At 44.0% G+C, this 25,011-nt stretch overlaps 1 protein-coding gene across 3 annotated transcripts in view; it reads right to left on the bottom strand.

Moving 5' to 3' along the window:
* The window catches only part of MPPED2 (metallophosphoesterase domain containing 2), a 590,399-nt gene that overhangs the window by 398,760 nt on the left and 166,628 nt on the right, over nucleotides 1-25,011 (bottom strand). For all 3 annotated transcript variants that reach the window (XM_085648294.1, XM_085648293.1, XM_085648295.1), the window contains exon 3: nucleotides 19,081-19,262. In XM_085648294.1, coding sequence (XP_085504420.1) covers nucleotides 19,081-19,262 — 182 coding nt within the window. The remainder of the gene's footprint in view (nucleotides 1-19,080; nucleotides 19,263-25,011) is intronic.

Genomic DNA, 25,011 nt, shown 5'->3' with positions numbered 1-25,011 from the left:
ATGGCCATCTGCTTCACCTAACAACAAAAAGTAGACATGTTTAATAATTATAAATATGATTGAAGTTAACTCATTTCTAGTTTTGAGATTTTCTCACTGTACATCTGCCTTTTCCTATCCATTTAATTATGCCTGGCAACATGGCCACAGAGAGCCATGCTATATTGAGCTAACTGCTTACGGAACTGAATATCTTTTGCTCTGCAGTTTTCTACCAAACTATAATATAGCTTTCTCATCTCTTCTTAGTAAATAATTGAAATATCATGTATTTTTGTTTAGCTTATAAAGCTAAAATAAATTAGAAGTGAAAATTATTTTAGTTTTTTTTTTCTGCTGAAGGTTTTACTGGAATATTAAATCTTTTCCATGTGAGAAAAGGAAAGATAACTGAAAGACACCATTCTACAAAGATATGCATGACTTGGCCCTTAAAACAGTGAAGTACTTTGTCTTGGTACCACCTTTTCATTTCTATTGTGCTCTTGGAAAAGTATTGGTGCTACATTCAGAGACCCCAAGAAGTGCCTTTGGTGTTCCCTACAAATATTTCACCATTCCCTTTTAAAAACAGAGCTCAAGACATGGATACGATAACGTTTGATGTAGGTGTTTGTAGCCTTATAGCACAACATTCCGTACTGTGCTTGTGAAGAACTTGAGGCTCAAGTTGTTTTTATATATATATATTTTTTTTTATAAAGAGCAACTTACGCCCAAAGCGTTCTTGGAGCTGTAGGAAACCAGAATGTTGATTTAGTGAAGTAACCATGTATTTGGGGACCAGGCAAGATTTGGCTAGTTTACAAAAGGAGGGCAATTGAATATGCTACTTACCAGTATGCATCTGTTCTTGGCATGTAGGGCTGCTGACATTCATATCTGTGCATAGATCGCCGCCTAGTGTTGGGTCCGGATGTTTGCACGTTGTTGTCCTGGAAGAGTCTTCGAAGTATCCTGAGATAGGTGACTCCTCCCCTGGACCACAGTGCGCATGGGCATCCTCTCCATCCTCAGATTGTTTTTCGCCATTGTGGCAGTGATGGAGTAGATACAGAAAGTGATGACCATGCTATACAGTAATTCTGAGAGCTGCAGCTGCTACAGGCGCCGGGGAGGAGGGTGGGCGATATGAATGTCAGCAGCCCTACATGCCAAGAACAGATGCATACTGGTAAGTAGCATATTCAGTTCGAGGCATGTGGGCTGCTGAATTCATATCTGTGCATAGAATACATAGCAGTACCTCCCATTAGCGGCGGCTACCAGTGCCAGCTGCAGCGGTCTGAAAAAGAGTTTTGAGAACAGCCTGTCCTACAGCTGCCTGCTGTTTTGAGTGTACATCTACACAATAGTGTTTGGTAAATGTATGTATAGTGGACCATGTGGCTGCTCTACATATATCATGTAAAGGAATGTTTCCCAGGAAAGCTATGGAGGCCCCTAACTTACGTGTTGAGTGGGCTCGTGGGGGAATCGTTAATGTGCGTTTAGCCTTTTGATAGCAAATTTGAATACATTTAACGATCCATCTGGCTATACCTGCTTTGGAGATGGCGTTGTCTTTGTGTTGTGGAGAAAAGGCAACGAAAAGTTGTTTTGTCTTCCTAAAGCCTTTAGTTCTGTCTATATAGTACATGAGGGCTCTTTTGACATCTAGTGTATGGAGCATTCTTTCAGCGACATTTTGTGGATTCTGAAAGAAAACAGGTAGTTCAATAGTTTGATTCATGTGGAACTGCGATATTACTTTAGGCATGAATTTGGGGTTGGTACGTAGTACGACCCTGTTTGCGTGAACCTGTATAAATGGCTCTTGAATGGTTAGTGCCTGGAGTTCACTAACTCTTCTCAACGAAGTGATTGCCACTAGGAAAGCTACTTTCCAGGTGAGGAATTGAATCTCGCATGAGTGGAGAGGTTCGAAGGGTGGACCCATCAGTCGGGTGAGGACCAGGTTGAGGTTCCACACTGGTGCTGGCGGGTGTCTTGGGGGAATTACTCGTTTAAGTCCCTCCAAGAAGGCTTTGATGGCAGGCACTCTGAATAAAGAGAGGTGCTGCTTGTTTTGGAGATAGGCTGCTATTGCGGTTAAATGGATACGTATTGAGATTGCATCGGTATAGGTGTAAGAGGTAACAGATTATGTTTTGAATGGATGCGTCTAGCGGGTTAATGTCATTGTTATTGCAATAAATGACAAACCTCTTCCATTTGGCTGCATAGCAAGCTCTGGTAGTGGGTCTCCTATCTTCCTTAATACTCTCCATACAGTCAGGTGGCAGGTTTAGGTAGCCAAACTCTAAGACTTCAGGAGCCAGATTGCCAGGTTCAGCTGTTGCAGATCTGGGTGCTGAATTTCTCCATGGTTCTGCGTCAAATGCGCGGGTTTGATCCGCAGCCTTTGATGCGGCACCACGGAAAGTTCCAGAAAGGCGGTGTACCATGGCTGGCGTGCCCATGTTGGAGCAACCAGGATGAGTGTCAGTGAGTGCTGTCGCAGTTTGCGTGCCACCAGCGGTATCAGCGGCGCTGGGGAAAAAGCGTACGCAAATCTGCCGGACCAGTTCATCCATATCGCATTGCCCTGCGACTGTGGATGTGGGAACCTGGCGGCAAAGCTTTGGCATTTTGCGTTTGCGCTTGTGGCAAATAGGTCTATCTCTGGATGACCCCACTGTTGGAAGTACGGTTGGAGTACTGACGGGTGTAGCTCCCACTCGTGCATCTGGTGGCTGTGTCTGCTGAGCAGATCCGCCATCTGGTTGTCCTTGCCGGGGAGGTGTTCCGCCATGAGGAATATGTTCCTCTGAATGGCCCACTTCCACATGCTCTGAGCCAGATGAGACAACTGTGGAGAGTGCGTTCCTCCCTGCTTCTGTATGTAGTACATGGCAGTCATGTTGTCCGTCCGGATCAACACGACTTTGTTGCACAAGTGTACCTTGAAGGCTTTCATTGCCAGGAAGATTGCCATCAGTTCGAGAAGGTTGATGTGCATCTTCTTTTGTTGTATTGTCCATAGTCCCTGCACTGTGTAATTGAGTACATGAGCTCCCCATCCCTGGAGAGACGCGTCCGCTGTCAGTATTATTTGTGGAACAGGCTCGTGGAACGGTCGGCCCTTGCAAAGGTTTTGTGGATTCCACCAATGCAGAGAGTTGTATGCCCGACCGCTCACCAACACTAGGTCTTTTAATTGCCCGTGAGCCTGATTTCATTGACGTGCCAAGCACTCCTGAAGCGGGCGCATATGTAGTCTCGCGTGCGGGACTATGAAAATGCAGGAGGCCATCATGCCTATCAACTGCATGAACACTCGCGCAGGAAGGGAGTGTTGGGGTTTGAACTTTGAGATCAGCATTTGCATGCCGTTGATCCTCACTAAATTTGGCTGAGCTGTGGCTGCGAGAGTGTCTATGGTCGCACCTAGGTACTGTTGTACGTGTGCGGGTTGGAGATGTGATTTTGGGTAATTTAGTGAGAATCCCAGACTGTGAAGAAGGTGAATGGTGCGGGACATGTGGCTGGCACATTACTGGGCTGACTTTGCCTGAACAAGCCAGTCGTCCAGGTAAGGGTAGACGTGAATGTGTTGCCTGCGTAGATGTGCAGCCACCGTAGCTAGGCACTTTGTGAAAACTCTGGGTGCTGTTGTCACGCCGAAGGGGAGGACCTTGAATTGGTAGTGCTGCCCCTGAATAGTGAACCTGAGATATTTTCTGTGTGACGGGTGTATGGGTATGTGGAAATACGCATCTTTGAGGTCTAGCGTGGCTAGGAAGTCTCCCTGTCTGAGCAGCGGGAGAACCTGCTGTAGGGTGAGCATGTGGAAATGCTCTGAGAGAATGTAGTGGTTGAGGGGTCTCAGGTCTAGTATAGGTCTGAGTGACCCGTCCTTTTTTGGTATTAAGAAGTACAGAGAGTACACCCCTGTCCCTTGCTGGTGGACAGGCACGACCTCTATTGCGCCTTTTTGCAGCATACTTAGTACTTCCTGCTGTAATAATGCTAAGTGCTCTGAGGACATAGGACGGTGCTTTGGCGGTATTGTGGGTGGAGTGGAGGTTAATTCGAGGCAGTAACCGTGTTGGATAATATCTTTGACCCACCTGTCCGTGGTGATGGTATTCCATGTGGACAGGAACCGCTGGAGTCTTCCCCCGACAGGTGTTATGTGGTCGGGGGGAAGGGAGAGGGCGTCACTGTTTTTTTTGGGGGGAGGACCTGGTATTGCCGTAACCGCGTCCTCTGCCCTTTGTGCTGGAGCCACGATATCCACCTCGGGTGTTTTTATCGTAGGTACTCTGTGTGCCCCCTTTATTGTAGGTTTGCTGTGACCCCTGTCCTCTACCCGCTCCTCTATTTCCGGGGCGACGAAAGGAGCCACTACGAAATGTCTGCGTTTGCAGAGCTCCCATTGACTTTGCAGTGTCTGTGTCTTTTTTGATCTTTTCTAGGGTGGTGTCAACCTCTGGTCCGAATAAGTAGTCGGGGTTGACAGGCTGATTGAGGATGTTATTTTGAACCTCAGGTTTGAATCCGGAGATTCGTAACCAGGCGTGTCGTCGTAGCATGACGCTGGTGTTTATTGCTCTCGCAGCTGTGTCGGCGGCATCCAGTGCACACTTAATGGATGCGTTTGTGAGAAGTTGTCCCTCCCTGATGAGGAGCTCCGCTGCCTCTTTGTACTAGTCTGGTAGATGTTGGAGTAGGGACTCTAACGTGTCATAGTGTGAGCGATCGTAGTGAGCTAGGAGCGCCTGTGTATTGGCAATGCGCCATATGTTTGCCGCCTGGGCTGCAATCCTTTTGCCGGAGGACTCTAGCACTTTGGACTCTTTGTCCGGGGGAGGAGCATCACCAGTTGTCTGCGAGTGTGCCCGTTTGCGAGCGTTAGCAACTACGATGGAGTCCAGAGGTAACTGGCCTCTAATGTACGTAGGGTCCCCAGGTGCGGGCTTGTATTTTTTCTCGATCCTGGGGTTTATTACTCGTGCCCTGGTTGTTTCCTTGAAAATGTCCTTTGCTGGCTTGAGGACACCTTTTAACATGGGCAGAGTCCTTACAGTCCTCTCTGAGGATGCGAAAGTGTCCACCAAGAAATCGTCCTCGATTGTGTCTGAGTGGAGTTGCACTCCATGATTGGCTGCGGCACGTTCAATGAGGGCGTTGAATTCAGCAGTGTCCTCTGTGGGAGATGTTTTTGCGCCATAAAGCTGCGTGTCCTGGGTATCTATAGCGGCACCCGGGTCTACAGGGTCATCCCAAGCTTGATCAGGGTCCTGCTGGTCCTCAGGGTCCATATCCCTGGGGTAGGTGGTGTCGTCACCCATGTAGTCCTCTATTGCGTCCGTGTCGGAGTGCGTCGGAGAGAAGGACTGTGGATCTGGATAGGAGGTGTGGAGGCGTTCATAAAGAACTGGTTCCGATTCCGCCGGGATTTTTTGCTTTAGCGGGATTCTGTAAGAGTCCAAAGCCTGCTCGGAAGTGATCTTCCGCTTTCGGAGCATGAGCCTGCCGGTGTCGGCGTCGATGAAGTGGGACGGTGATGTCCCAGTAGGAGAGTGTTCAGTAGATGGGGACCTTGTCTGGGTGACACGTGTTCTGATCTCGAATAGTTTTGGCGCCGTGGATGGCGGCAAACCAAAGGTGATGTTGGTTGGTGCCGAAGGTGCCTTTTGAGCCTTTTTCGTCTCGGAGCCCGACGTGGCCTGGAGGGCTGCCTTTTCTCTGATACGTTGCAAGGACGCTGCAACTTGTCGCACCGAGAACGCCGACGGTTCTTTGGCGCCGAGTGGTTCTGTAGAGGTAGGTGTGGACTTCTTTGGACCCACAGGTTCATCGAGTCGAGGAGAGGCAGTAGCTGTCGACGGCGTCGATGATTGGACCGTAGTCGCTGCTTTCGAGGTGGATTCCGATGGAGCGGCCATTTTAACCTTGATGGTCGGTGCCGATTGTTTCGGTGCCGGGGGCCGAGGCGCTTTGGTGGTATCGATGGCCTTTCTCTTTGGATCGGCGCCGACATCGGCTGCAGCGAGTTCGGCACCGAAGTCCCTTTTGGTGAGGTCGGAGCCGACGGTTTTGGCTGGCGTCGAAGGAGTGGTGGTCTTCGAGCCGACCAGTGTCAGTTTCACTTTCGGTTTCTGTTGAACCGGTGCGACGATTGGTTTCGGTTTCGTGGAAGGGAAACCAGTCTTTTTGGGTAATAATGGCTCTCGCTGGATGTCCGAGGCCGGGCCAGAGGGCGGGGCCAAAGAACTGCGGGATTGATCTCGGGTAAGGCCCGAAGGCGATCCCTCGACCGGAGCCGTAGACTGACGCACTGTGATAGCCTCCGTTTGGACGGTTAGGCCCTGCTCGTCACCAGAGCTACCTTCTTCGGCCCCTAAGGCCTCATCGTAGTCTCCTACCTCATCGTCGGCTTCTTCCCTGTGGAAAAGCTCTTCATCTACGTCTTCCGATCTGGAACCGTGTTCGGAAGCGGGGCTGGAGTGTATGTTTTTCACGCTTTCAACATCTTCGTCCTCGGTGCTGAAGATGTTGGTCGGGGCCGGTGCCGCTTGCTGCGCTTCTAGTCTCGCGGCTCGTCGATTCCGGAGAGTCTTCTTGGATCTGAATCAGGCACAGGCCATACATTTCGATTCGTCGTGATCCGGCGAGAGGCATTTGTTGCACACCGGGTGGACGTCGATATGTGGATATTTCGCGTGGCAAACAAGACACCGCTTGAATAGGGTCCTCGATTCCATCGTCGATGTTAGGTCGATGGTCGGATGAAACGGATCCGAAAAAGTTGTTAAGGTCGCTAAACTAGCAAGTAAACTGTCGATACCGATCGGGAACAGTACCGACGAAAACTAAAGGCCTTTTGGCCTGAAAACTAAATTTTCCTAACTTGAGTCAAGATAAGCACATCCGAACCAAATGGCGGAAAAAAACAATCTGAGGATGGAGAGGATGCCCATGCGCACTGTGGTCCAGGGGAGGAGTCACCTATCTCAGGATACTTCGAAGACTCTTCCAGGACAACAACGTGCAAACATCCGGACCCAACACTAGGCGGCGATCTATGCACAGATATGAATTCAGCAGCCCACATGCCTCGAACTTATACATTCGATAAACGGCAGTGAGTAAGAACATTGATGCCTGGACTGAGAGAGCTCTACCATTTAGTGAAGACTTACTGAAGGCGGGATTTAACAGGCTGATTGTATCAGCTGATCAGAAATGATAAACAGGTAGGTGAGGTTGGATTCTATAGGATTCTCTAGGAATTAAATTGGGTTGATATAGATCAATTGCTTTAAGTACCAGACACAAAGTATTAAACTTTATTTTCTAAATGGGAAGCCAGCCCACACACCAATGCAAGACTTATAACCACTGTTTAAGGGAATTATTATGATCCCAGTCTAAAAATCATAAATTGACATTTTCAGTGAAATTAAATGCTTATAAAAGGATGTTAAGCAAGACTTGCAGAGACCTGCAAGTGTCCTTGTCATTCACCAGAAAGTACTGCAAAATGTGCATGAGTTGGACTTAAGTAGAATTTGGACTCACATAATTTATGTTCTCTGAACCTTAAATGCCCTTTGGGGAATTCAATGCACATAAGTATTTTCTTGAAGAGCATCCAATCCATAATTTATGCTGATCACCTCTCTCCACCTATCTATAGTATTGATACTTGGTTTACTACCAGAGTTCAGAATGCATGACCTTTTGACAACACTATCTTTCAAGAGTTCTGATAAACCCTGTGGTTGCCAACAGCTCCTTTCTCCTTGACCTGGTACTTTGGTGGAGGACTTTAATCCTATGGTAGAGCTTTGTACAGCAGGGTAACCTTTCCTTCAAGCTAAACTCGACTATTGCAGCACTCACCAAGAGGCACGCTCAGCATGGTCCGAGGGGTAAAGTACAAGACCAACACATTGCAGCGTACATTCTTGTTTCTTAACTGAATCAGACCAAGTCACTCAGAGATTACTGAAGGTGCACTGCTTACCCATACAATAGAGGCTTCTTATTAAGTTTTCAACCTTGGAACTCAAAAGCAGCTTATCATACACAATCATTTTGCAAATATGTCCACCTCAAATGTATGCTTTTTGCCTTTCCCTAGGTTTAATCCTCCAAGTGTGAAAGTCACTTCACTGCCAGACACTCCTTCCCTCTGGGACTTATCTATTAAGTTAAAGAAAGACCTAGTAAGCATGTGTGGTGTATGTACAGGTGATGGTAGTAATTAAATAACACGCGTAAGAGCTACACATCCTAATACCACATTAACTTGAGAGGGACCACGTAACGGCATCTATCTGGGAAGGGAAAAAAGTAACGAAAGTACCAATGTAGTAGAAATGCTGTTACTTTGTATGTAAATAGCATTCTTATCTCATTGGTGGGACACCATTCCACAAACCCTGGTACACGGAGAACTATTATTTGTGATTAGTGCTGCTTCACATGTCACTCTCTTCAGACAATGAAGAGAAGCCTCTGATTTCAAAATATAAAAACACAAACAATTTGTTAATTATTCTCAGATTAACCATTGCTCGATTCTTTCACTAAAAACAGAGCCTCTGTGAAAGGTTTGTAGGATGGTGCTCTAATACATTTCTGATCTAAAATGCAATTAGCAAAATAATTATGAATAAAAAATATACCACATTGTTGAACACTTAAAACGATGCACAGGGTGGAGATGTGGTCTGCCAGTAAAACTTTATATGGTGAAAGATGACTTTGCTCCCGATTCCTCAACAGTCTTGTTAACTGAGATATTTTAATCCTTCATTGCTATTTTAAGTGGCACACACAGAGATCTTATATTTGCATCTCTGTGCTCCGCAGACTAAGTAACATAACACAAATACATAACACAACACAAGTAATAATCAGACCGAATCATGTAATCGGATCCTGGGCAAATCACTGTGCCTCAGTCCTTTTATTGTCAAAAAACTGCACAAATGACAAAATTTTCCACATTAACATTAAACTGGACCTTCACATTACTACAAAATATAGAGCGAACAAATGTGCTTCCCTGTGCTGACATTAATGCATACCACAAAAACCTTACTAACATGCTGGCGAGAGCTTCAGAACAACCATAATTCCTGCCTGGGCTCAAGTCCCAGCTTAGGTTAAAAGCCAATCTTCACAGACATAATTTCACAGCCATCAGACAAGACAACTCACTCGACATTTCACCCTGAGCAGATTGTATCACCACAGAGTCATGGCAAGATTAATTCACTCCAGGCCCTGTACGCCTAATTGATGCACGTGAGAGCACTTCGTTTTTGGGTCTGGCTTGACAATGCAGCTGCCACCAGACGTAATGTCATCGAATTAAAACAAGCATTGTCATAGCCACTAGGTCTCGCCTTTGGGACCTTATGCGTATTTAGCCATGCAGCACATTATCCTGGGTGCTACACCATCTACAGTTCTTTAACGTGGAAGCTTGGACACTAATAGGCTTGTTTAAAGTGCTATTTTTGTACAACTGGTAGTTTTAACTCACATACTTGGAAGTGCTTTCATACGCGATAATAAAGAAAAGCATTGGAGAAGCAAATAGGTTTTCACCTATGAAAGAGCTATTGGCTTTCCTAATGTCTTTTAGCTATGTTGTACAGCAAGTTGTCTGCTGCTTGGCATTGCTAAAAGTCAGCTGTGTGGCACAGAGGAGAGTGGCATAGAGGAAAGTGGCGCAGAGTAGCATGAAGTTGAGTGGCGTAGAGTGGAATGGAGTGGCATAGAGCAGAGTGGAATATAGTATCGTGGCATAGGGAGAATGGGTAAAGTGGAGTGGCATAAAGTGGTGCTGAGTGGAGTAGTGTAGAGTGGCGTATAGCAGAGTGGCATTGTGAGAAGTAGAATTCCAACTTCTTGCTCTCTAGGGAATGGTCACCTATAGGCAATTGTGCTCTCTCAACGCTCATTCTATCCTTGGCCTCTGAATACGCTGAGCCCCACGTGAACATGGTGTCAGTGCCTTCTTTGCTGTACAGTACATGCTTCTCTTGGGAACGGACATTTAGCAGTGTCAGATCGCTCCAGCTAAGCTGCACTGTATGCAGTAGTGCTTTTCTTGGATAAATCCCTATTCATCAACTGAGCCAAAAGAAGCCACTAGACAGAAGGAACCAATGCATTGTATGTGTTTGTTGACATTAATTGCTGTCAATGGGTCACCAGCAACACATCTTTGTAACGAGAAACCAGAGATGAAAGAGTTCTGAAATGCATGTCTTATTACCTGGAACTGGAAAGTGCATTAATATAATGCCAATACAGAACCTGGATGCAGCGAGCATCAGATTAAAGTAGCGCGAGGCCATGGTACTCGTGTACACTCTTGCTTAACCAATTGCAAAGCCAGCAACAGAATATTGCCTGCCACTATCCAGGCCAATCTCGTTGGGCTTCGACATGTGAATGCAGGAATCAACATTGATAAAGCCACGCCTAACAGAAGAAAGCTGGGTTGTTAATAATGTTGTCACCAAATCATTGTTCCAAATGGCATATGACACATATGACTGAAGACCAAAAAACCTACCCACTGGAATACAGAGAATATTATAATCCTCAAAAGAGGTTACAGAAAAGTTAAACATGGTTTGTGAACTGCTCAAAAGAAAATGAGTATAAACTGAACTAGAAAGTACAGTCATACCAACCCAATTTTTTTGGGGGGGAGGAACAGACCACACCTGCCTAGAATCCTATGTGGCAGACATACAAAAGACGAGAAAGCTGGATTTTTTTAATCTGGTCAGACAAACATTTAAACAGAAGTCATTCTGTCTCCTATGTGACTGGGAAGCAACAACTAATAAACCTCTGCACAGCTCACAGCGGTATAAAATGTAATTTACTGCAGTTGCGTAAAACATATTACGAGTTTCTAAAGATAACCCTCGCCCTCCAAATTGGTGTAAATGGTTACACAGTGGTGGACGAGTCCATGGCTTTGGATGGTGGTATTCCTCCAAAAAAAGAACTAGTGATACTTTTAAGTAGATAATAAATGTGTCAACACATGCTGCACTAGCAACAAAGGCGGGCAGCAGACTCCTTCATGACAGGCCCACCCCTCCCTCCAAGTGTCCTGACTATTTGCACCCCACCCCACCCTCCTGCCTCGCACTTGCTCTTCCGGCCCCCAACCTGCCCCAGCGGGGCAAATGGCTGGAAGGTATCCTGAGCTCGCACCCGCTCATCCCCACCCTGGTCATTGGATTGTCACATCCCTCCTACTGGAGAGCTGTGCTCTAGGCAGACACATGTTCTACTCGCACACAGCAGAGGCTCTAAGTACTTGAAATACTACAGAGAGGAAGTTTAAGGGTTAGAGAGTAGAGCTAAAGAAAGAAAGTAGCACAGGGTTGTTAGGTGGGGCGAAATATAAGGCTAGGGACACAGAGTAGGAAGAAGCGGGTTCTATTAAATGTGACGAGCCTAACCGGAACAAGGTGCACTACCGCGAGGAGAGAGACTTGTAAGGTAGAAAGGGCATGGAAGAAAAAAGAAGGCGGAGATATAATGAAAATACGAAGAGATGATTCCCACACTGGATGAACAGCATTAAGTTGAAAAAAGTACCGACTTAGAAAGGAAGGGGGCGCAGGAGTGAAGAGAGGGTCAGCACTGCTTTTTATTGGCATAATTACCCTAAAATGACGTTTCCAGCCATACACCGTACAGGGGCTTGGGACTGTGTTCCCCAGTGTGGCGCGTGCTGAACAGGGACTAGTCTACATTATTGTTCACCTGGTGCCAAGCTCGTTCCGGTGCAGAGAAGGATGCGAGAACTCGGCAGGCGTGCAGTGCACATGTATTAATAAACCCAAGGGCTGAGCAGCAGCGGGAGTTAGCTGACCTGTTTAAAACATGATCACTGCAGCGGCCCGCCTACAGGTGTGTCTCTGTATGACACAGAAGTGTTGTCTCATTGGGCAAATTCACACTGACCCTCCTGACATCTGTGCTGATGCCCGGCCATGTCCGATGAATGGATTCGATTAGAAAACAAGGCACACAATCAGCGTGCGCTTCGCTGCTCGTCCCGAGCCAATACTCCATGGGCGTTAACTTCAGACAAAAGGTGGGACATGCAGCAACTGTTAGCCATTTGCAGGCTACCATTTTTTAATGACACAGACAAAAGCCAATCCTAAGCAAAGGAGGAGTCAATCGCCACAAAGCACATATAACAGATCGCCTGACAGCGCAATCGCTGTTTAGGCTCGACCTAAAAAAAGCTTTCAGGAGTACTACAGAAAATGACTTTGACTCTGCCCACACGTTGGTAGCCAGAAGTACATGTTTTGTTGGGCAGAACTTGTATGCTTCCACAGAAAAAGTTCTTCCCCTCCACGAAGCTGCATTTATTTATTTATCGAGCGGCCTGAGCCACCAGCAGTATGGCTGAGTGAGCTTGAATTTTCAGGGGGCACATATATGACACTGTAATACCGTTAGTCTTAGATAACTAGAAAGTTTAAGTGTTTGTTTTTGTCTGGCAGCAACACAGATTGTGGGCGGGGGCGATTAGTCATGAGGAATGTATTGCAGCACCAGCATCCTCAAATTTCATCATTAACTTTAGACTCTAGAGTGCTATTTTGTGTATGAAAGCAGTATTGAATGCCCAGGGCTACACTAATCTACATGGATTTTTAGGTCTGGCATGAGAGTGCAGCTGTCGCCTGACCTTATGTACACAAAAAAAACTTTTCAGAGTACTACTGAGAAAGGGGCATAGGCTCATCCCACATTTTGGTTCCCCAGGGCACAGGATAGGATTTGGTCTAATTTGCATATTTCCACTAAAATATTACTTGTTTTGTATGTTTTCACTTGTGGCAAAGTTTATACTTGCTACAGCAGGACTGAGTTGGTTATAGTAGCAAGCCAATGATCATGGCGATAGGACTGAACTTTTTAATATGAAAACCTATAATAAAGCCACTAGACCTGACGTATTTATTGTAAAAAGCATATGATAAAGTTAATAGATATTTAAGTGTAGATTGCTATTACTCTATATGAAAGACTACAGATAGGTATTTTAAGTGTATGCTTAATGGTTGAGGATATTTGTATGCTTTACTAAAGGTGCCCAAAGGGATTTTTGCCTTTGACAGAAGTGTCTTATCTTGGTGTCCTGTCCCTTTGGAGAGTGGGACCCCTCTCTTTTTATTTCAAATCTATATGAAAGACTACAGATAGGTATTTTATTACAGAGTCTCGTAGATTACTGTAGTAGCCATGGGTTTTGATGTGGTTGCCCCATGCGAGAAAATACGGCTAAAGAAGGTTTGCTTTATGAGAATCCTTTATAGGCCCTCTTAGAAGAGATATTATTTTGCATTTCCAACTGAAAATGTGTACACCTCTTTAATTTTAAGACAGTGTGCCTTAAGGCTGCCTTGTGGAAAGGCTTATCCTCAATACTGTAGGCCTGAGTTGGTTGTGGGGACAATGAATAGGCCTGATTGGTGCACTAGGAAAGGTTACGTCCAATAACGTTGGTCTTGCCTGCTTATTACGAAACGTCGTGACCTAGGCAGTTGGTCTAGCTTATTTACTGTGAAAAGCAATTGTTACAGCCAGTAAGCCTTTAAAAGTTGGTCTTGTCGCATTGTGTTGCAGGCTATAGGTAGATACTTTGTTATATATAATCTGAAAGATTACCATACTAGGAAAGTGTTTTAGCGTTGGCCACCCACTTTTACAAACCGTGGGGGGTTTCACTGCGATTCTTCTTCTTACGCTCTATTGAGAGTGGCTGTATATTGTTTTACCAACTGTGTTTTTCTATATATTTGTAATTCTCTAACTGTATGCATAATGGTTGCCAGTTTGTGTGCTTTTGAGTAGGCCACTGTTGGGTAATTGGTAAATCCAATGGTTAACGGCGTAGGCATCATCGATGCATTGGGAAAAGTCATGCCACATTCCCTAGGTTTCTTTCTTTATTACGAAATTATATAACAAAGCCAGCAGGCCCAATCTACTTATCATGAAAAGCAAGAAAGCGTGGAGATAGAAGACATGCACTAAGATAATCCTTGTTAAGCTTTCTTAGGTGGATAATATATTTTCTTTGCCAACTGTAATTTTGTATATGTTTGTTATGTCTTTATGCCTGTGGAAAGCATATGCTCAGTACAGCAGTCTTGAGTTGGTTGAGGTCACAGGCCAAAGATGATGGCTATAGGTCTGATTATTAAAAGATTTGTATTATTACAAAAAGTTATGACAAAGGTAGTCGGCCTAACATCTTGACTGTTAAAAGCATATGTTAGAGTCAATTGGCATTTAAGGATAGATTGTTATTACTATGAATAAAAGCGTACATATAGGTTTTTTTGCTATATGGAAACTCATAGATTACCTTAATAGCAAGGTTTTTGGCATTAGTTATCACCTCTGACAAACTTTGGATATAAAGGATTTGCAGTGTGAGAATTCTTGTTATACCTTGTTAGGAGGAAAAGTATTTTACTTTGTCAACTGCAATTTTCTATAAATTTGCAATTTTATGACTGTATGCCTGATGGTTGCCTTGAGGGAAATCTTCAGCTCAGTACAGTAGTCATGAGTTTGTTATGGTGATAAATCAATGGCAACTTTTGCAGGCTTTGCAGACCTTTAAGTATGGATTGTTATTGCACTGTGCTAAAGCCTGTAGGCAGGTATTTTGTTACATGGAATCTCGCAGATTACCATAGTAGGCAAGGGTTTTGGTGTAGCTGAGCCACCTGAACAAACCATGGGAATAAACGATTTGCACTATGGTAATCCTTTTTAGGCTCTAATATTAGGGATTTTAAATTGTTTTGACAACTGTGTTTTGTACATATTTGTAATTTGCTTTTCCATCTTTACTTCTGTATGCTGTGTAATTTGATGACTGTATGCCTGACTGCTGCCGTGTGGCAAAGCTGAAGCTCAGTACTTGAGGCCTCAGTTGGCTACGGTGAAAAGCCAAGGATAAAAGCTAGAGGCCTGATTGATTCACTAGGAAAAAAATATTTCTGATGCCAAATGGCTGATTTGTTTATTATGAAAAGTTATGATAAAATCAGTAGGCTAGACATATTGATTTAGAAAACCACATGTCAAAGTCAATAAGCATTTTTGGATGGATTGGTATTTCTCTGTATTAAAGCCTACATACAGATGGGTATTTTGTTACATTAAATGTCACAGATTACCTTTGTAGGGAAGAATGTTGGTGTTGGTTAGCACCTCTGACAAACCCTAGGGGTAGACAATTTACACTGCAATAATTCTAGCTCGAATATCCGCCTATATAGATATATAAATATACATTTCAATATTGATACACAGAGGGCCTTTGGGTCAGATGTCTTCTGCCTTTGAACTATCTAGGTGCCCTCTGCTTCCAACTATGACATCTTACTGCATGGGGACATTGTTAATTCAACATCATTCACTGGCCTGTGAATGGCACTATTTTCTGATCAAATGTACATTCACCTGAAAATTAATGTGTTTCAAGTCAGGGCTGGTTGGCTAATCCTTTAGTTATCAACTTTCTCCTTGTATAGCCCTCCTTTCATTTCCTTGCTTCTCTTTTTATTTTAATTAGTTTCTTATGCGGATACTACAGCTGTCCAGGCACTGCTAATGGGTTGCTAGCTTGCTGCTCATTTCATCTGCAGTGTGTCGCATTCCACGTGGCCACTTCCTCTAAACCAAGAGGTCATTATGGAATGCTTTTGCCCATAGTGTACCACTGTTTTACCAATCCAAGAAAGCCAATGAGTTGCTTCTAAATGTGGTGGCCATGCTAGAACTATAAAACAAATATATACTATTTACAATACCTCAGCAAGGAGGACACCGGCTACTATGTTTAATTTCGTTATTGCAAGCCTATGCCCAACATTTTTAGACTTCAGCATGCTATTTTTGTCCTACTTGTATTTTTTAATATATCTTGCATAAGTTGTTGAGTTTGTGTGTGTTGTATTATGGTTGTGTCAAAAAGGTAAAAGCAGGAATGAGTCAGTGGATGGATGAAAGGATGCACAAGACCAAAGAGGAGTAATAGAGTGCATGTATTAGGACTTACTGTGTGTCTAAACCCATCAATGACACAAAAGGCACTTGAATTCATAAGTCTGACCGATTAGCATAGTCAATGCATGTTCAGTACTCTGATTCAAAATGCCTCATGTATGAAAGTGGAATTTCACAGGAAATGTAAAAACTGCTTCATTTGTTACTTTAATTTTAGTTAAAATCTCTCTTATCTTCTCATTTCTAAAATTGAATTTTCCTGTGAATTTTATATGTTTATATATTACTAACTTTATGTTTCTGAGTAGCCTCACCCCACACTGCCCGTTAATTGTGTGTTGGTGAATTTCACAATAAACAACAGAAAAGTCCCCTAAGCCCCGGTTCTGTCTCCTGGGCCTTTTTCCACGACCTGCTAAGCACAATGTCACTACCCAGTTCATTGACCTCGCCCTGGTGCTTGCCAAGTGCAGAATCACATTCCACTGGAAACATCCAATGGGTCCCCAAGTTGAAGGGGAGGGTGGATTTGCTGTGCTAGGCGTCATGGGAACGAGCTGCATTGCTCCCGGAGGCACGTCAGTAGGAGACCTATGGCGTTTGCTCGAGCGTGGAATATGATACAGGTTGATCTACTGGGGGGCGAGACTGAGGGTGATGACTAGGCCTCTGTCTAGGAGATCCTCTAATGAGCTGCCTTAGTTATCCTGGGTCGGGCACCTCACTGTGGTTAAAAGATGACACAGCCTTGATACAGGCTGTTGCCCTCACTGCCTGCTTGACATGCGAAGGCCAACAGGGGAGAGTGCCCGGCTCGGGGGGGGCGTGGATTGCCTCACCTCCATTGGCTACTTTGGGGGGGGGGGGGAGGTTTGGCATGGACATCGTAGGCGAGGGAGGGGGGATGGGATGCTTTTATTGGAATGCACTGCTTGTTAACTCTACCCTGGATTTTTCTTGTAGTTTAACGATGAGTGTTCGTGTGGACCATCTATGATAAGAGCAGTTAAGATGTACAGTTCTAGGCCATGTTATTCTGTGTACTTGTTTTGATTTTCTCACTATTATGGTCTGTCCTGATAGGGACCTTTGCCTACAGTGGTTCACTGTACAATGCCGACTATGTATATGTTTGGGCGCAAATAAGGCCCCGCTGTATGTGTATGACATAAAAAATTGTTGTAAAAAAAAAAAAATCAGCAGGAGAGGTCGCCTTTTCATTACAATATAACGATGAAGTTCAAACACAACTACCAGAGGAGCGAGCGTAAAATGGGAAATAGAACAATACATATTCGGGCATCGTCAGAGCTTATGCTTTGATCCAAAAGGAAGGTAGACGCCACTGTTAAGAACGCAGCAGAGCCACATGATGAGGTAAGGGAGTATGTTTGCTTCATGCTACTACTATCCAGTGTGCCGATTTGCATGAATCATACATAGTTTGTGCTATATAACATGTGAAGAGGTCGAGGTGGACAGGATCGGAGGGGCATTACGTGCCCATACTTTTGGATTTATTAAAAACCGTTCCCTAAATTTTGGAGAAAAACAACCGTCCTGGGACAGTTAACGTCAATCGTTAAAATGCTTTATCTGAAGTGTCATTCAGTGAGTCTCTTGTGCTGGAAAACCGAAGCCGGTGCAGACCGCCAAACAAACCTTCCTGCCAGGGTGCCTGCTTGCTGAAAGAAATAGAAATGTGTGCAGCAAGTTAATCTGTAAATGTAAAGGGTAAACTGCAAATGTAAAGAATGCTCTGGAAATAGTGCTGTCTTTAATTGATCAAATCACTGGAAGCTTTGTGATGACAAAGATATATTGTTTTTTAGTGGTAGCGCAAATAGTTAACAATTCATCTGTGAAGTGCTTACATTTAATTGCAATTGGATTTATATAGCACTTAGAGGTGTTGAAGTGACAATTATGTAAAAACAAAAATTGCATTAACCCCTTCCATGCGCGGGGAATTCCTGCGCCGTGCGGGCGTTTGTATTAGTGGGCGGGGATTCGGACGGCCGGGAGCTGTCGTGCGCACACGCCCACCGTGACACGTGACGGCTTCCGGCCGTAATGCGCACGGAAGAGGTTAAGTACGATCTGGGTATTACTAAAATCTAATTTTTAAAAGCACCATTTTATCTTAAACCTTTTTGCGCATTTTGTACTGTGTGTTACACAAAGTTTTAAATAATGACTTACATATTCACACTGCTTTCTGTCACAGACTGTGACTTCCTAGCACTAAAAATACCCAAGTCACTATTCTCCACTGCACCAACCAAGCTTGAATTCTGTGGCTCTCTGGTTACATACAGACCTCTGCAGTGCATGAACTAATGGGATTTCTTAGTGTACTGTGTGCATTTCTCACTGAGTAAAATCTTTTTCAAATGTTTTTTTCTTTTGAGCTGCGCATTTTTTTATATGTAGCTACCAGATGGTGAAAGACCAAAGACACTTACAAAATATTTAGTTTTTTAACCACAATTTGACCCCGCCTCCACGCTCACTGAACCCGCCCCCATTGCATGCAGCATAACAGTTCCAATACTTTTTTTTATGCACTTCGACCGCTGATATGGAAATAGACGCCCACAACATATAATCAAATCAAAATAGAATAAAGAATAAAACACGACAGTGCAATAAAACTCACCGACAATAACATAACATAATCTTTGTTTAGCGCGAGTGAGCAGAGCCTAGCAGCATGCTCGTGCTGTTACCCTGTTACGGGGCGGCAGTGCAAGTTATGAATTCCTCTCTCGAATAAACAGCCCCGTGACAGCGAGATCACGCGCAGCGTCGTCACTCGAAGACTTCACAAGTCCCCTTATATTAATAGACCGATATTTAAACAAGGGGACGGGCAGTGCACGAGCGGCAGCGAGCCACGGTTTCCGCGCGCTTAAATTCAATTAGGTGGCTTGGAATGACACTTGGACCGCAGAAAAGGTTAATTGGGGTCAGCGCCGCGCAGCAATCACTTACCTAACCAGTCATTAAACTTCTTAACCTCGGAGGGCAGGCCCAGCTCGGTGAAGTCGCCGGTGTGCAGCAGGACGTCGCCGTACGGCATCTGCATGCCATCTGTCCGGGAGTGCGTGTCCGAGATGCAGACAAAGCGTGTGTGGCCCGCTGGCTTCGGCGTGTCATATGGGATGGGGTCGACCCTAGGGCAGACAAAACATATCCCGTGACAGTTAAACAGGGCCAGTTACAATTTAAAAAGGCATAGCATGGAAACCACAGGGGAAAATATCTCCACTTAACCGTCAAATAGTCCAACAACGTCTCTCAGGCTGAAACTGCAGACAGAGAAAATAATACGAAAATAGAATCATTTATAACACGCACTACGGGGAACAGCACTGCGCAGCTGGAGCGCAGGCCTGGAGGCAGGTCACAGTGCAGGAGGAGACGCGTTGTTACAAACCTCACAAATGTAAGAAATAAACACAGGTGCACGCAGGTTTTCTGATCTATTCCCAATCGCCATACAAAAAACAAGCATTAGCATAGCCAACAGGTCTCGCCTTTGGGACCTTATAAGTGTTTAGCCATGCAACAGTTGCATAACTAAACACTTATAAGGTCCCAAAAGCGAGACCTACTGGCTATGCCAAGCGGCCATGAAAGTGAAAGGGATCGCGATTGCGACCAAACATCAAAGCGGCCCTGCGGCCACAAAAGTGAAAGTAATCGCGGTAAAGCGCGGCGCGCGCGCCCGCACACGTGCACTGTAGCTCCAGGCTGGCCTGGTAGCACTTTTTGGAGCCCTCTCAATAAGTCTCACCAGACCAGCGCATGCGCTGGGTCAGGCGAGACCTAACAAGCCGGGTTTATAAAAGGGGATTCCCATTATAGTACATGAAAGCATGAAATTGGGTTAACATTTGCATGTGAAAAAACATAAGGAACGAAATTCTAACTGTTGCATGTGTGTAGGATCTAAAATATTCAGTAGTAGTTTGCTTTACCATTACTTGGGTACTGTTCACTACTTAGAGTTTGCAGTCATTTCAACTGCCTTAATTTCAAAACAAGTAACACAAAACATTTTAATCAACATTAAAAGAATTGCATTTTTAGGTCTCTCCTAGGCAGCACTTGCACCGTCTCTTTGAGTAATGCTGTATTGAGGTATGGACTTGAAGATCCTCCCATCTTTTTAATTGGCTCCAGTCACTGTCCTTTACAAATGGTGGCTTTTCATTGGTCAATAGGCTTAGTAGTCCCTCCGTAGTAACGCCTTTTCTCTTCTTGTAACCTTCCATTAAGACACCCCCTGTTACATCTGTTGTTACTCGGTACTTTGTAAATACAGCCTCGGATGAGCACTATTTTGTTAAATGTTTTTCTCCTGACTGATGTTGCAGGTAGGACACGCTCTCCCACAACACTTTATTTTTTTATATAACCAGCACGGCATGCTGACTGCATCTTTCTTTTCTTATTTGTGGCGCGGAACACAGCCACATGGTTTTTTTCTATGTAATGGCAGCTCCCGCGCTTCAGTTTTTAACATCTTACGCTAAAGTGCTGGTGCAGCGATTGCTTTAAAAGTAAAGCAATCGAAAAAAAATCTTTTTTTTCCCTATTACTTTACTTTTGAAGCAATCGCAGCAGCCGTGCTTTAGCTTAAGATGTTTAACACAAATTGCGGGTGCCGTCATTGTAAAAAAAAGCAAATAAATAGAAAAAAAAGCTCTAGGCTGCAATTGTTTTCCCTAGTTGTTTACTTTGGTTGCAATCATGGCACCGCGCTTTAGCTTTAAATATCTTAAGCTAAAGCACGGGTACCGCGAGTGGTCCAAAAGTAAAGAAATAGAAAAAAACATGTTTGAACCAATCGCAGCATCCGTGCATTAGCTTAAGATGTGTATAGCTAAAGCGCGGATGCTGCAATCCATTTGCAATGCGATAGCTCTCGCATTGCATGGGAGCAGGAAAGAAAAGGGATGAGCGGAGAACTTTCACTCAAAGAGCCTGTTGACATTCTGGGGGTCTGTTCTTGTCATATGCTCTTATCCCACTGATTTGCTCTGCCGCAGGCTGCATTGCTAGAGGGGTCTTTGGTTTCACATCAATGTACAGCTATTGAAATTTTAGACATGGTGACGGAGGGAAATTTGTTGTAGGCTTTTTCACTTTTATTATTTTGCCCCCTGTCGGTGTAGGCCTGCCCAGAAGTATTTATTCATTGTACACACACGCCAAGGTCTCGTCAGTCTTTGCTAGCATCACAAATAGTTGGAATAGTTACAGCGCTGCAGTCTTTGCGCTGTTAAGCATTTAAAATTTCTACACTGGAATAACTTTACGCTTTTTGACATCAGTTGATCTCCAAAAATGATCTGTCTAAATAGAGATAGACCAAAAAAGTGTTTAGCAGTTGTGTGTTTTTGGAGTTGTTAATCACCTACTGGTATCGTTCCACACCTTTGCTTCTGCTAGCCTACTGCCTTTTTTCTCACAACCCACTTACTCTTCTCGTGTTTGGCTGGGTTGTAGGTTAAGTCAGCTTATTGGGCACAGTACAGTGCCTGCCTGCCTAGGCTTCTTCGCAAACTGTGTTTGAATCCCGTTGGAACCTTACCCACCTTTATCCTTCCAAGCGCCAAGTTATCTGGTCTGTTGAACAGGGTAAAAAGTTGCTGCTATTATTGGGATTTTCGAAAGTGCCTGCACTTTATGGTAATTATATAAATGTAAAATGTAAATCATTATTTGTAAAGCGCGAACCACTCACCCTTACGGGTCTCAAGGCGCTTGGGGCCGTTGTGGAAATTAAGTGAGCTTTGCCCACAGTCACATGGTGCTGAGCTGAGCTGCCACCAGAGCCGGGGATTGAACCGAGAGCCCTTTGCTCCGAAGTCAGCTGCCTTGGTCACTGCACCACACCTCCCCACCATATGATACCTACTAACCTTTAACTGTGTAATGGTATATATATATATGCTTGTGCATATATGGCGGTGCCGAGTTAGTACTCCTTTTTACCATCATTGTAGTGATCAATATCTGCTCGTTTAGTATTGGTAGATCCCATAATCTGTGCAGGTCACCATGTATTGCTGTATAATGTTATAATCAAGAAGGTGATTTCCCTAGAGATGTCTTCCTTGTGTCTGCACTACTTGCAATTCGGCTTCGGGTTAGTCTGTAATTACATTTTTTTTGCAGTATCGCCTCTACCAAAGCTTTAAGAAAGAAACTAGGGGGGGGGGATATCTCTCAAAGGGGCATGGCTGATGTAATTAGGGCATGGCTTTAACATCAACTAAAAATCTGTGCTTAGTATAGTGTACCGCCCAACTGGTAATGTGCTGCTTCTGTCATTGCATCTAAATATATAATACAACAAGTAACCTTACACCTATAACTAGGACTATTGGCTTTGCCAATGGTTGTTAGTTGCATAAGATAAATAAGCTACAACTATGGCTTGGTTGTATAGAATATTGAAAAAGCTGCAATTCTGAAATGATGGGGATGAAAGTACTATAACATGTCTCTTTGAAGGTACACCAAATCAGAGATGGGTGGAAGTGTTGCAGAGTAAACAAAATGTTCATCCTGAAGGTAAAGGCAGCAATGGAGAGCCCAATAGAAACCTGCCTCAGCACCTGCTTTTATGAACTGCCAGTTCTGAGCACCAGCAGGACCCGGCCCACTTAAAGACCTAGGCCATCCACCTTTACATACGAGATGTAATTAAAACAAGCATTTGCAATGCAGTAGGTCTCACATTTGCGAGAGTTTGAGATATTGGCATTGTAAATAACAATGGCTTTTATTGATGTGTTTTGAAAACCTGCAAGCGGTGCGTAAACACGCACTTTGTACTTATAGTCTTCGCATACGAGAAACAAGGCTGGCAATGAAAGCGGCACAGTTACTGCCACCCTTGCGTCTCGTAAGCAACAACTTTAAGTCTTTAAGTACAAAGCGTGTGTTTACGCACCCCTTGCAGGTTTTCAAAACACATAAATAAAAGGTATTGTCATTTACAATGCCAATAGCGCAAACTCTCGCAAATGCGAGACCTATTGCATTGCGAATGCTTTTTTTCTTCTTGCTTCTAAAATATAGGTGTTTCCGGTGCATCCATGGGACCAAAAATGCAGTGGCTAAATGGAAAATGATCAGGCCCCACCCATGCAAAATGTGATGAGCGGCCTTTATTCTCGCAGGTATTCATTGATCTTGGATTTAATAGGGACCCATGACGGGTTGAGGGGCACTTGATTTGTTAGGGCACCCACATAAAGTGTGCACAAGTGGTTAAAAACCGACTCCATGTCACTGCATCACCAAGTTTTTAGTTATAGATTTGTTTTTAAAAACTGCATCCACTGTGGGAACTGTAGTCCTCATACAAATGTATATAAGTAGGTGGTATGAAGTGGCAGATTTTAATAACGTATTAAAGAAAAGACAGGGACTTAAAATATAGGTTTGCTTTTACTGTTAATTACTTTATTTAAAATGGAAAAAAAGGTTTTTATCCTCTGCTTCAGCACATTTCTGAGGAAATAATATTTCTATAGTTAGTAAGACACTTTTAACTTTAGTGAGCAAACCTGGTTAAAATTTCAGTTCACAAGGCTTCCTAGCTGCCCTGTTGTAAGCAACAGTTTTTTTTGGATAGCTAAGGAATTACAAGACACAACCATTTAGTTGATTCTTAATAAACCTTGCAACTTTTATTTGATGTCTAGCAGGCCCCATTAGATTAAATTGGTCTTTTATTCTTAACCAGTAAATTGATTCACTTTTCCCATTGGATATATGTAGCACTGTGTGCAAATGCAAACAGGTGATAACCGAATACTATGTGTGAATCTGAATGTATTTTTTTTCTTATTGTGGCTGGAAAATGCAGCATCACACCACCATGAGTAATTCCATAACAAACAGGCCATTCTCTCAGAAACTGAGGCCGGCGATTTCTGGTAAAATAGTACAGGCATACTATAAACTGGGAAACCACAACGGCTCATTATTCACTGGGAAACATAATTTAGGGCAAGATCAAGAAAGCCATTATGCAGTCACAAGCCCATGTGGGGCCCACTGGCAATTATTTTTCCTCATCAGACTTTGACCCTGAACAAGAGCGAGAGAGAGAGAAAAGCACATAAAGGGGTGGGGGGGTGAGAAATAAAGAAAGACGGAAAACAGGGACAACGGGAGAACACAGAGACAAAAAAGAACATGTAAGAGTGAGATAGAGGGGCAGGGAGTGTTTGATGATAGATTGAAAATGCATAAGGGGGAATCCAGACTACACAGCCTTGCCATTTACCACCCAACCTTCTGCAGTGCAACACAGCTTTAGAGCAAAAGTTTGGGCCTGGCAAGTATTGTTTTACAAATTAAGCGCTGGAGACATGTGGTGGTCAATGGGACCACTGCCTCCACCCCCCAGCCCTGATGTGGTGCCAAAAACAGCACTGATTCCATTATGAAACAAAGGCAACTTTAAAGCAAAGTTGCTGTTTAAGAATGTAAATGCAGGGATAGTGGTCTGCTGTTTCTGGTAGGCCATCTTGCCTGTGTTTGTGACCAAACTTGGGTGTTGCACATAGTGACACGCCTGAATAAAATGTATTAGTCAGGTTGTTCTGCAATCTACAAGACCTCAAGATTTTGCAATATGACCCAATAGTACATAAGACACATTGCAAAAACCAGTGACAGGTGTTAGTGGTCGGTGCACAATTTGCTACAACGATTTGCAACAGATCCTTTGTACATCAGGCCCCTGATCCTTAACCAGGAAAACCTGATGAATGTAACCACCTTTTATCAACAGCTAAAAGACCCATCACACACTAGCAAAAAAGGTGAACAATAGTATTGTTTTGGTAATAACAATATCTATCAGTTCGAAAGTTTCCCTATATGGAATAGATA

The sequence above is a fragment of the Triturus cristatus genome, chromosome 3_2 (assembly GCF_964204655.1).
Source record: "Triturus cristatus chromosome 3_2, aTriCri1.1, whole genome shotgun sequence".
In the NCBI taxonomy this organism is placed as follows: domain Eukaryota; kingdom Metazoa; phylum Chordata; class Amphibia; order Caudata; family Salamandridae; genus Triturus; species Triturus cristatus.
This window is presented reverse-complemented; position numbering and strand designations above follow the sequence as displayed.